The sequence below is a fragment of the Callionymus lyra genome, chromosome 6 (assembly GCF_982586985.1).
Source record: "Callionymus lyra chromosome 6, fCalLyr1.hap1.1, whole genome shotgun sequence".
NCBI classification, from domain to species: Eukaryota; Metazoa; Chordata; class Actinopteri; order Syngnathiformes; family Callionymidae; genus Callionymus; species Callionymus lyra.
In genome coordinates this window covers 25,493,040-25,507,024 of record NC_141823.1, presented here as the reverse complement: position 1 = coordinate 25,507,024, position 13,985 = coordinate 25,493,040, and the positions used below count along the sequence as shown (strand labels likewise).

The window sequence follows — 13,985 nt, the reverse complement described above, 5'->3', positions numbered from 1 at the left end:
AAAGTTTTGGGACTTTCTGGACCACCAATTAAATAGATTTTTTCACCTTTCATTAAAACTTGTTTTTATTGGTTGGTTCCACTGTAAACTAGCTGCCCTGACTTTTACTGAAATACAAGCGCAAGTAAATACACATGAAGTAATTGTCTCTTTTCTGTTTTTTTGTCATGTATTGATCAGCAATAAGTTGTGGGCATGACTGAATAATGATAAAAAAAATGTGTCAAACATCTTTGTTTACCTCATTTTAAGATGTTTAAGTTCATGTGCCTTCAATTAAAGAGTTACTTTACTTACATTGCTGAATATATTTGTTAAATTTACAGCATAAAAAAATGTAAAACAGTTGTCAGTCTATTCAATATATGTTATTAATGATGTTACAATTGATTCCCAGACACTGAGAACCTCAACCTGTTTCCTTCAGATCCATTTCAAAAGTATCCATTTGTTGACCTTCCTAAGCTCGGATTCTTTTCAGATTTCTATTGTCTCAATATTCAGACACTTGGAGTTACACCCAACATGATGTCATCAATCTCCTTTTCTTTCCTCAGAAACTGGTTCAAGAAAGTTATGCCATTCAAGATCTTTGGGGCTGTTTAAATGTCCTTGTTATTATGACCTCGGATTAAAAACAACTCACTTCTTTATGGTATATCATTCCAAGCATAGGAGGGAAACAACAAACCGGCCTCATTTGACGCACGCCAGCGTCATCCGGCAGCCTGACATAGTAGACAAAGGTGTGGGTGTAACTCGAGCTTGCTGTTCTCTTTTGTGTTGCCATGGCGACAACAGTGGAAGGCAACAAAAAAAAAAAAGAAGACCCATGGGAGCGACCTGTGTGTGAAACTCCGCCTACCTAGGGAACCTCACATGTCTAACCTGGCAACCTTACAAAACAAGATTAAAAGTGAATAATAGATGTCACTGATGGCTTAGAAATGAATATTCTGTCATCCAGAGCAAGTTCTTGTCAGCTCGATTAGAACGCTGGCGGATGGAATTGAGGGTGTGTTGAAGTATTTGGCAGGTGTGCGAGCAGGTCGGGCAGGTTGCTTCCTGAATGTGGCTGAGTCCGAGCCCTCCTCCCTCCTCCTCTCTCCGGGGCTGATTGCTGATTCATCCTAATACGTTGGCAGGAAGGTGAAGAGATTGTATTGCCTGTGCACCTGTTCACAACTGATTTAGCTCAAGAGTAAGGTAAGACATTACACCGATGGAAACTTTTGCTTCTAAAATATTTGAACACATTTCTGATCTAGGGTATTTAAGGTACTTTAAAGTGTTTCTTTGTAGTTTTTCTTCTTTTTCTTTCTTCCCTTTAGTTAAATGATGATTGTTTAAGCTCGTTTTTGACTCATTCGTTCCATAGTTATCCTTCAATGTATAGTTTTATGTTTCTTTAGTAGGCTAGTCAATAGGTTATGAACGAAAACTATAGTTAAATAAAAAATTATTAAATAAAGTAATGATTACAGGTTTCTAAAATTGATCATCCAATTGTGGCTTTTAATCTAATAATATGGATGTTATTCAAAACATGTTTGAAATATGGTTATTTTTATATTATTTGTGTTGATGCCGACAATATCAGCTTTACAACATTTATCAGTGCTATTGTGTTCTAGTGACGGTCACATGTCAAACATAACAGACGTGTGTCATCATCGTGAATCATCTTATTTAGAACTATTTTTGGATTATGAGACATTACAATTGACACATTTATCAAAAGCACCAGGAAATAATTATCTTAAAAATGTCTGAATTGATACTGAAAGAAACAGTTCAAGGAATAATAGGCTCCCTACATAACTTAAGTTAGTATGAGAAGAAGGTTTTTCTTTTTTTATACAATAGAAAAAAGGTTGTGGATGATTTATCGAGTACGTGAGCAAAAATACCTGGCTCCCAATATTCCCGAGAGTGAAGAACTTCCAACTAATCAATAAAAGGCAGGATGTTGTTCATGAATCCTGGGAAGAAAAATACGAAACCTACACCACTATTTCATAGTCTATCAATAATTTTGACTGTACTATAAACACGAACAGAAACCGTGTTTCACCCAGTGTTGAATGATTCAATGTCAAGGTGGTGAGGTCAACAAGATTTTGTTTTTAAGGAGTAACAAGTATTTCTGGTATGTGTGAAGACGTTTGATGTAAAGAGGGAGGCGTCACAGTCATGACTGTAGTTCATTTAAAAGGATAGATAGCAACCATAATTGGTTTAACTTTGAAATAAAGAACTTCATATGAGATGGTGCTGCATTGATTGAAATCACAAGACCACTTTCCCCGGGGAGCTTCAATTTTCTCATATCAGTGAGAATCACCCTCGCGTTTTCTCTGCAGGGAGTCTTTGCGCTGTCCTCTTTAATGCAGCGGGCGGACTGCATCACTGCAGAGGATGAAAACACGATCAATAGGATGATCAGAAAGGCTTACTCAGAAATTGGCCTTAACCCAGACCCTCTTGAGCTCAATGTTATTAGAAACAAGCGAAAGGAAATAGCGAACAGACGTGATGTTTTCAAACATAAAAGGATGATTGAAGCGCACAATCCTCGAGGCCAACATCACATTGATGTTTTCAGGATAACAAGGGCGTGTTTGGGTTTATTAGTTCTTGTTTATTTCTTTCATGGATAAACTACAGGCAGATGTATTCCAAGTAAAAATCTGTATATTATATTCAAACTTTTCTGAAGCATAACAAACCCCTTGTATTTTCTTTCTAAAACATAAAACAGTCATTAAAGCAAAAACATTTTTAATTCTGTAGATATTCTCACAACAACAAGATTACATTAAAACAACTTTAGACTTACTTTACCCCTTCAACACATTTAAAAAAAGAAGAAGAAAAAAAGGTCTACAAATGTATCACAGCTTTATTTTAACATTATACGTTGGTTTTGTGAAACAAGAAGAAAATTCTTATGAAAAATAAAAATGAATCAGTGGATCATCCTTATGGGCCACATTTTATATGGTGTCTGATGTGATGGGCCATAAAAATAACAAATGATTAAGCAAAAAGTGTAAATCCAAGTAATAAAACTCGGCTAAAATTACAATTTTATTACATTTCAGAGAACCCAAAAAAAAACAACACATTTTCCTCCTAAAATATATTTTTATATTTACTTAATAAATAATGACAAAATATAAAGACAAAAGTCCTAAAAAAACATATACATCACATTTAGACACTATTAAAAATAGAAAGGAAAACAAAATAAAATAGTTGGTTTCTACATGATCTTTGACCTCATGAGGGCTACATAAATAAAGTCAAAAGGGCCGCACTGATCTAAAGTGTCATATCCTCGTTTCCATCACAAAATAAATAAATACTTGAACTGCATTTCCACTTATGGAAAGAAAAGGCTGGTTGATCATTGTCCCACTCAACAGCGCTCCTCAGGTAATACTGCGTCTAAATTTGCTTTATTAAAAATAATTTCTTTAGAACTCCCTCTAGACTATTTTTAATCTGCTCATCCAGACAAAAAACATGGCGATGTGCATAATTTGCCTTAAAAGTTAATTAATACAGTATTATTCAATATAGCGTTTTGAATGAAAGTGTGTAATGAAAATGGATCATTATCTAGAACTGTGACTCCTAAGCTAAAATTCCACGTCTGTTGTGTTTTTTTTGTTCAAGCCTGAGTTGAAGTGTGTTTGCGAAGTCAAGGCTGACGGAGCTGTTGACACGATATCAGGTCCAGACACTGACGTAAGCAGTCGGGTGAGAACTCTTGCTCACTGAGAGTTAAAGGTCAGAGCCGAACTTCTCGGCCTCTTTCACAGACTTGTTAGCAGGAGACCGACAGCCAAACGGTTGCTCAGTTGAGTGGCTCGCACATTGGCATACATTTAGAATTAACAGGTAATGTGGGCTGACGTTTGTGGGAGATGAACGTTTTGGGCTTTTGCGACCTCAAGTCTAGGCTGCCAAGAAGATGTCCACAAGTCCCATAATGCACCACAATAGTTGAATTCTTGTCAAAGTATCGAAGACTGATATTAAATGTGTATTCCTGATAGTCACTTACATTTTATCCTGATAAACAAAAGAAATTTAGTCATTGCCTTTGAGTTTGAATTTGACACCTCAAGAACTCATTTGGGTCAAGTTACCCAGGGCAACAGTTACATCTAAGAAATATTTTTGAAAGCTCTTTTTAAAAGATGTCCTATGGAATTATTTTAGTCCCGCCTGACTTAGATATGCTTTAGTACCATAATAAGATGACAAGGTCTCCAAAAGCCTAAACTACAGCGTACTTACATCAGAGATGATAATAAACGGGAACATATATTTAAAAGTATATTTATTGTTCAATACAATAACACTTAAATTGTGTGAGGATACACACAATCTGAACATATTGTTGATAATCCAATCAAAATATATACAAGAAAAAAAAAGTAAACAAGTGAATACTAAGTGAAGCTTCACTGTAGGTCAAACCAGAAAAGCAGGTTATCTAAATGTGTGTCCTGCTGCAGGCAACATCTCTTTTGTGTACAAAAATCTGTGTTGGAGAAAACAATTGCTGTCACAGTGCCATCAATGGAGTGTCGTAACAGAGAAGTGTGGAATTTTAGGATTTTTAACTATGACACAGGACATTACAGCTGTTAAAATCATTTTTGAACACTTTTTTACTCTTTATGAAGTAGATGGAAGATTTATCTCAAGATGATGGTTCTGTCACAATTGGATACACATTCAAAACCCTTTCTATTGGTTACTTAGCAATACCACAATGGGAATAATTCCTGATGCTACCAGACCTTTTGTACTTCTGAAGAATTTAATATATTTGTCATACAATAGAAGGCAATAGTAAGTAAGTAAGTAAAGGTTATTTTTAGAGCACCTTTCTAGACCAGGGTCACAAAGCGCTTTAACAATCATAAACAATATACAGCTAACATATATACCGTATAAGGCCAAGACACATAAGACCAACACAGGAGTCCCAGAAAATCCGGGAAAAGCCTGCACAAATAAAAAGGTCTTAAGATGTTTCTTGAAGGAGTCAGTAGATCCATCAAACACAGAGGGAGAAGAAGATCGTTCCAAAGCTTAAGAGCAACAGCCTGGAAGGATTTCTCCCCTCTGGTCCTGAAGCGTGTTCAGGAACCATAAGTAGATTCTGATCCACAGACCTCAGAGCCCGAGCTGGGGTGTAAGGCTGGATCAGATCACTGATGTAAGGAGGAGCCTGACCATGAATAGCTCTGAAAGTATAAAAAAGAATTTTAAAATTGATCCAGAAAGAAACTGGCAGCCAGTGACGGCTGCAGGAGACACAGCTCCTTCTTTTTTAGATATGAAAATAAACTATTACAATAGTCTAAACGAGAAGACACAAACGCATAGATTATAAACTCCAGATCATGCTGTGAAATAATTTTCTTTTTCTAAGTATAGAGATTTATGTAATAAATAATTAATAATAAGCAATACGGGTTAATGATATAATAGATATGTGTAGACGCATTAAACTATATTTAACTTTCAATATGGCCGTCTAGGTTTCAAAGACTAGCTGATATTTTGTACAGAAGAATCCAAAATATATATCTATAAACAGCACTTAAGTCTTGACCAACCACATTTTTTGGTTGTGACAATATTTTCTCCAGTTTTGTATCGTAAAATGGCCAGGGCAATGACGGGTACTTCAGAACTAAAGGTTCTGGATACAAATTTCAATTCTAAGATATGAACAACTTATTGTGTGTTTCATATCAAACAATGTGTGAAAATAAATTGTCTCTCCTTGTTACAGGTTACATTGGAGGAATAATGGATCACAGGGTCATCATTCTCACGCTCTTGGTCTTACTTCAAGGCTTCCCATTGGCAGAGCTTCAAGATACAACAGTTGGTCCTGAAAATGGTATCCCAGGTCTTAATATGGAAGACATGCTCAGGCATGACGGTGGCAATGAAAGCAATATGGTGACAAACTCAGAGGGTGCCAGTGGGGCAGCGTCTGGATCCATGTCCATATCTGAAGGCGACACCAATGCGGAAGAAGAAACGACATGGGAGGAGAAGAACATGACCACCACACACCGACCTCTGATGACCACCACTGTGAAAAACGTTAACAACTCCAATTCAGGAAGAGTTGATTCAACATCGACTGAGGACGAAACCTCAACGCCGTCAGTCGTGCATCAGAATTCAACGGAATCAGGTCAAAACTCCACAGAGTTGAACGAAGACACGACTTTAACGCGCAGAAATGCATCCACTCATACGGAGTTGGTCAACTCAACCAGCCCTCCAAACAACCCGCACTCGTCGACAACTTCTCCTCCAGACGTCACCAACTCGACTGTTTCCAAGCCGGAAAACAATACACGACTACAGAGCAACACTAGTCACGGGGACCCGGGTGTCAAAACCACAGCAGGCGCCACAACCTTGAAGTCAATTGTCACAGCTTTATTGACAACACCTGCAAATACAGAACCAACTACAGCTGGCATTCTGAAAACATCAATCCACCCGAAAACATCAAACCTGACTGATAAGAATGCGGTAGCAGGTAGCAGCTCGGAGAGAGGTAAAGTTATTATTTTTTTAAATAATAATCCCTTTTGACTTTTGTTTGACAAAAATGACTCTGCTAATAATACATTTTCTTTGTTAAATTTGCCTTTTTTCAACTTTAACATTTTTCCTCAAAGGTTGGTTCAATTCGCCATTTGACCCACTTGTAAATATATTCCCATTGTGAAGAGACTGACTGTTCTTCTTCAGAAGGGAAAAGGTTAAGCTAAGGTTTCAACTCCTATCTATGTGGCAGCGCTGAGTGGCCGGGTCGATTACAATCACCTTCTCAACAGGACAATGCACTGTTGTATCAGTGGGAAAATCCCTCAAAACCACTGTCAGCCTCGCGGTACTTGTATTGCCTTTGAGCACAAGTGTGAGACTAATCTTGTTATTGTAGAATATGACAGGACATTTAATAGATTTAACTGTTGGATTTAACAACTATGGGTATTTGTTAAATTTTATTTATAGGTAAGAAAAAGAAATACACATTTTAATCATTTAAAACCTCCTGCATTCTAGAGTTGTATTCTCATGAAGCTCCACGATGCTGTGTACCATTTTCTTTTCATAGCTCAGTAGGTGGCGCCCTCAGTTCGATCTGTAGTTTCAATAAAAAAGCATTTCAAACCAATAGATTTTAGAGCACATAGTGCCTTCAAGTGGCTCTGTAGTACTGTACATACACGGCTTCATTACATCAGCCCATCAGTAGTTTGTTAGTGTATTCAGGTTATATTAGATAAGCTGAAAAAATAGAATTGAAATTTTCTGTGATTATCTGAAAAAAAGTCAACATCTTGTGAACATGATGTGAGGTAGAATTACCATTAAGAATAACAGTTTATTAGGATAGTTTGAGGCCAAAAACATTAACAAATGGTATCAGTTTTTTTAACATAAATTCTAAGGTGAATCAAAGAAAAATGTCGTTCTAGAGAAAAAAATAAAATAATAATTATATACCGTATGTGTTATTTAGTACTCAAAAACAATAATCCAACCATCATAACATTTGATTGTGTTCCTTTACATTGTAAGATACTAATGTAAACAATATTCATCAGGACAGACCATAATGTTAAACTGTACACATGTGAAGAGGTAGGAAAGTCCATAGAAACGTTTTCACTGACAAATGAGAATAATGGCCATCAAGGAGAATCAATCATTGATAATTGTTTGATCCTTTTGTCTCCCTACAGAAGATGTGGATTCCAAGAGCAAACGGAACGGTGCCTGGGGAGCCGTGTTGGGGATAGGAGTGGCTGTGGCAGTCGTTGGACTCGTGGCGTACGCTATTCTGAAGAGGAGGCATCAAACCGGTTTCTCCCACAGGAAACTGGTCGAAGAGTTTCCCTCAGATCCAGGTGTGTTCAATATCACACATGTATGTCCATGAGACATCTAATGGGCTGGAAGCACCATGTGTATTTATAATTTGGTGACCATTTATTTCGAGTATTCTCTTCATATCACTATTATTTTAATAATGTTAATCTCTTTCTATACCACATACAATTGTTTTTCTTTGAGATTTTGAAGGTAGATAAGGTCGTAAATGATTTTATAAGCATTCTTAGGTTATGACGTTGGTGCTAATGTTTAACCAGTTTTAAGGGGAATTCCGAACGGCTAAGCAGTGGTTAAGAAAACGCCCTTGACCTTTAAAAAAAATCGCTTACTTTTTCCTCATTTTAGAGATTTAAATAGCTGAACAATTGTATAAGAAGATTAGATTGCAGATTTCAAAATAACATAAAAAAAAAACTCAGGTTGTTTTAAGTTACTTATTGATAGAACTTGCTATAAAAATGCTATAGCCTATAAAAAAAAAAATCAAAACCAATAAGACAGAACTTTATTTTCGAAATAAAAAATGTCACAACACAAAAATCCTAAAAGGCCTGAAATATACAGTAAGTCCTTCACAATACAAACCCCACCAACATGTGGCCCTATCTCAACCAGACCTACTGGCCCCCCAGTCAGTTAAGTATCAGACTCCCAATTCATTATCTAAAGATTTTGCTTTGTACCATAATAAATAAGGTATTTTCCATGATGCCTGAATAAATGTGAAATATTGTACAATGACTTCATTCATTATCAGCCTTCAGCGAGGTGATGAGCTGTAGATAAACAGTCAGTAAAATCTGTGTAAATATCCATCTATGTTCCGATTATACAGCTGATGTATTCATATTTTCAGTCCTCAGATTAGACAACAACCAGCCTTTGGACTTGAACTTTGGTGGCGGAGCCTACTACAACCCTGGACTACAGGGAGACCACATCCAGATGTCCAACTTTCCAGAGAACAAATGAAACTAACCCTGATTTTACATTTATCAAGAGACATTTCAATACTTTGCACAGTGCTGTTTTACACAGAGTCTGTGTTATGAACTTTTGTAAGTAGAACTGAGAATGTCGTGGGTGGTGAATACCTTAAAAAAAAAGAAAAAAAAAAGTATGCTCTTAGCTATCCATGACATTTAAATGAGATTAGATTTTTATTGAATACATTTAAAGTGTGGAAACTTGTGAGGGCAATCTATTTGGAGAGCACTACACAGCCAAGAATGATAATGTCTGATGCCAAACAGATCAAATTAACCTTAAGAACAACCGATGCATTTATGTTTGGATTATTTTAGCTCTCTATCTTTATTCAATGGTTGGTCTTTCTGGAAATTAAACATGCATATCAGAGGTTGTGGTTACCACAAGGATCATAAACTGCTGTTTTATTGATAGATTTTCTATCCAGGAGGGGATGTTTAGCTTTGATTTTGGTAGGTTTGGTAGTGAAAATTATGGGTTCATCGCTGTTTACTCACTGCACCCTCAGAACAAAGTAGTTTATGCAGTATTTTTAACACATTTTTCTCATTTAGAAAAAGGTTTCTGTTTATTTATTTATCAATTTTATAATGGGTCTGAGTAGATGTCATCGATTTTTACAAACAAAACAAATTTATTCAAATACGTATTTGCAGAGTCTCGTCCTTTATTCTTCTCATCATAAACATCCTCCTTTGTATCCCGCTGTCTATGTTTGTTCTGTCTCTCCCTTAGGGTCTCACTTGCTGGCAAGCCCTGTTGTCAAAGAATGAATCGATAATGCAATCAATAAATATGTATTTAACAATTCAAGCTATTTGTTATCTAAGTTTTTCTAAATTCAAAAACGTAGGAATAAAACTGCGCGCTATCTCTTTTAACTATCTGAGTTCTATAATTGTAATTTCATTTACTGCCTGAAAAACTTTCTACAGCAACAAAGAGAAAATAATTAGTACAAAAAAATGTTTTGTTTTTTTTAGTCAGCATTACAAATAGAATAGAGAGTTTTGGAATCTTAACTCTGGCGTCATCTGGTACATGAAGCTTTATGAAGAGGTGTAGAGAATTTCCATCCATCCATAGTTAATCCATCTTCAACATGAATCTTGATCACTGTCTTCTAAGGTCGTGACCATCATACATCCTACAGCTCAGTCAGTGTTTTACCAAATGATTAACTCAAGTCAGACCCCAGATCAGTTAAGGTTTATTTTAGGCCTTATTTCCTCTTTTCCCAATGGCTGTAGTTCATTATGTTTTTCTTTTCATTCAAAATAATTTGAAAATATATTAAAAAATATACTGTTAAATAACATTTCAAACTTTCTGTGTCAATGGCATTGTATAATTTTATTGGATCTTTTAAATGTGATTATTACTATTATATATACAGTATTTTTGAAACTAGTGATGTCCCGATGAGTAGTGATGGGTTATTGAAGCTTCACGAAGCAGTGTCTTTATCTTCAGAAGCCCACTAGATGGCACTATTGGCTCTATAGTCTATTGCTTTAAACAGCTATTTTATTGAAACTTAGCGAAGTTTTTAAGTTAAGGGTGCCACCTGCTGGAAAAAAAATAGGACACTGCTTCATGAAGCTTTATCAACCCATCACTATTTGATACATATGTCATGGGTTCTAATTTCCTGGTTTAGTGGACAACCAGAAGACTCCACCAACCATTTGACTATTTCTTATTTTATTACAACAAGCTACTTCTCTTCAAATGGTGCCAGAAAATCTGCTTTTCTAATGTTTTGGAATATATTTAAATAGTTATAATTTTGATAACTCTATCACTCTATAGATCATATATAAGGAATGTATGCATAGTATAGAAACTATACATAGTATACGGTATAATATGATTTTTATTTAATAATTGATTTGACATTCTCAACTATTGCACCTATTTTTTATATGATAATTTAAGTCAAATTAGCGTCAAATTACACATTTTTAATGATCATAAAAACAAGATTAACTGACGTAAGTTTACACAGTTCGGCAGTGGGCTTGAATTAATAACCGGGCTCAAGTTCTGTGCTGAAGAAATTACATGCTAGATTATGCTGAAGGCTCAACAGAGCCAAATAATTTTGAATGAAATGAACTGATTGGTATCTAAATTAGATACTGTGAAAACCACAATTGGATGAACATGTTTTTCCTGAGGCTGACTGTGATACAACCTGGTACTTGTGTCTCACTGTGAGGCCCTTTAACACACTTATCGCAATACAGGAGTTAAATGACCCTTTAATTAAATTTCGTGCCATTCAGCTGTAATTAGTGTTTTCATCTCTTACTATTACAACACTAAAGTCGCACACAATCATGTTTGAAGTTACACTGATATTAATCTCCACACATTCATTCCTTCCTCTCCGGGATCCTAATGCTTTACCGAGAGTATTGGATTTACCCACATGTGGCTTAGTAAACACACACTTAAATATGTTTAATTGATATGAATTAAATGTACACTCTCTGGATCGGGAGTCTCGATTTCAAGATCGAATAAATCTGGTCACGGCCCGATGATTTAGATGCTGGACGAATAAATATAAACCTTTTAAAAAAACCTTAACATCAAACTTCCACCCATTTATTTTTATGTATATGATTTTATTATTGGTAGTCAGACAAGTATATAATTGTGCCTTATTTTAGTCAATTTAGGTGATTATTAAAATAAAAAATGTAATCGGGAATAAAAAAAAAAGAAATTAATAAATACATGAATGACAGGTTGGGTAAAACAAAACAAAAAAAGCGGAATTATATTTTTATACATTTTTTTCCAGCTTGTAATAAATAATGACTTTTTCCATTTCATTGGTGTCGCTGCCAATATCCATCTAAGAGTTCACATTTGGAGTTTAAAACACATTTTCCACCCTGTTGATAAGTTATAATCACTAACAAACTGTTATACTCTGGCACTATCTTTACATCCCCCCAAATAAAGAATATAGACTCATATAAAAAAGGTCATAAATGCATTATTTTTACATCTTTACCTGAAACTACATGCAATTATGTTTTTAAATACACCTCCAATGTCTTGAAATTGGATCCCAAAAACATCATACGATGTGCATAATTTTCCTTAGTAAGCTCCATTCATTCATTCATTATCCCATCACTAAAAAAGAAGGTCAAGAATCTCTAGTGGTTACAAATCGGCTTGATATCTGTGTATAAAGTTATTGATTTCTCAAGACATTTGTATCTGAACATACATTTGAAGATACAAACCATAACTCCGAAGCAGATATCTCCACTTCTGCTGCCCCTGCAATAACGGATAACAACAATCACTGCAGTGGAAACAGAAGATCAGATGAGCTCTCTTCAGAAAAAATCTAAACACTAAATCATCCATTGCTTGCGAGGAGAGGAGGTTGTGGCTGGAAATATCCTAACCAAATGTCTGATTCCAATATTTTCAAGGCATCGGTGAGAGGTTTGAATGTATGTGGTGTCAGGAATAGATTTTCAGTTAGGTTTTTTAAAGCCTAAAGAAAAGGCGGCCAGACTCGACCCCGCATACAACCCCTTTTTTTAGTGGAAATAAAGCCTGCACAAAGAGCCCATGGCTACCAGTTTAAATACCTTTTGACTCTGCTCAGCTGAATATTTCTACAACTGATGCCCTTATTGTGGGTCACGAGGCGGAAGCCTATCCCAGCTACATAGGGTGAGAGGCGAGGGACCTCAGGGGCCAGTGATGCTCTTATGATTCTCATTTTAACTCTCAGGATGCTAACAAAAGACACACAGTGTGGTAGACTCTCACCCCAAAACAGTGAAAATTGACAACAAGCACTTTTTCATCTGAAAAATAATAAAATTTCATTTCATTTTTTTCACTAAACGTATACTTTGCTTGTGAAGGTTTGTCGAAAATAATCATCTTCATCGTCATAATTCCTGCACATCAAATACATCATCACTGAATTACGATTTTAAACATACATAGGTTTTTATTTTACTTATACAGGGTTTAAAATATAGTTAATAATACAACAAAAATAAAGAGCAGGTACTCTGCAGATGATTGACAAAAAAATGAGGGAACACTTTAATCCATGAGTGAAAAAAACAAGGTTAAATATTTTTAAGCTTCTTTTTGTTTGTTTTCTTGTCCGTCATAATGATAGATAATTTCATTTTAAAATTATTTTCTTTCTTTCACAAATAGGTCCGAGCCTTAAATGAATTTCTGCTATTTATCTGATATAATTGAGTGCCTTTTTTGAAGTTGGTCTACAAGAATGATTTTTGTCTGATAACTACTGGAATGGCTTTGATTTAATGGGATTTGGAGGTTCTTAAATGGCGACAGATCCCTCTAAATAGCACGATAGAAAGAAATCAGAAATCTTCATCGTGTAACCAGGTACACCTCAGTGAGAAGGGTAGAAACGTTTACAAGCAGATCTTTCTCTGATAAAAACTGTTTAAAAAAACAATTGTTTTTTTTTAAACATATTAAGAACCTTCTTCACTTGTGACTGTAGCTTTAAGATAAGCGTGTGTCAGTGATCTTGTTCTTTGAGTCATGAACAATAAAAAAAACCCCACATTTTGCTTCCCAGCAACGTTCTTTCTTGAACCGTATTTGCCGAATCATCTAATATAATTGTTAGTTACCAGAATATCTCTTCAAACAAGCACCTTTTTTTTTTAGAAAGATTAAGAAGAAAGCTTTGTCATAATTCCCCATGCCTAAGCATGAATCAGCGTTTATTTCCAAACATGTGCCTGGACCGGCTGCAGACGCTGCAACTTCAGGTTGTTGTAGCAAAAAACATATTTCTGGAGCGTATTTAAAGCCCAGCCAATAGGATCAGACAGATATAGTGAGAGATGAGTCTGAACAGCAGGTTAACATCGTTCTTCTGTCTCGCTGAGCCGACCGCGGCTCATGCATAACCATGACGTCGGCAGGATTCTGTCTGTCACAGCTCTTTCTGCACTGGTTGCCACTGTTGCTGGATCACTGGGGTGTATCTGAAAGGTCAGCGT

General features: G+C 35.8%; 1 protein-coding gene across 2 annotated transcripts; it reads left to right on the top strand.

Annotated features, from left to right (window-relative positions):
- Positions 1-1,065: 1,065 nt before the first annotated feature.
- LOC148077725 (uncharacterized) lies at positions 1,066-9,759 on the top strand. 2 transcript variants are annotated; one of them, XM_087794436.1, is made up of 4 exons: positions 1,066-1,206; positions 5,822-6,607; positions 7,809-7,970; positions 8,813-9,759. In XM_087794436.1, exons 2-4 carry the CDS (start codon positions 5,839-5,841, stop codon positions 8,926-8,928), a joined length of 1,047 nt encoding a protein of 348 aa, XP_087650562.1. In that variant the 5' UTR covers positions 1,066-1,206; positions 5,822-5,838; the 3' UTR covers positions 8,929-9,759. The 2 variants fall into 2 exon arrangements, with proteins under 2 accessions (XP_087650562.1, XP_087650561.1); XM_087794435.1 differs by having other exon boundaries at positions 7,806-7,970.
- Positions 9,760-13,985: the final 4,226 nt, after the last annotated feature.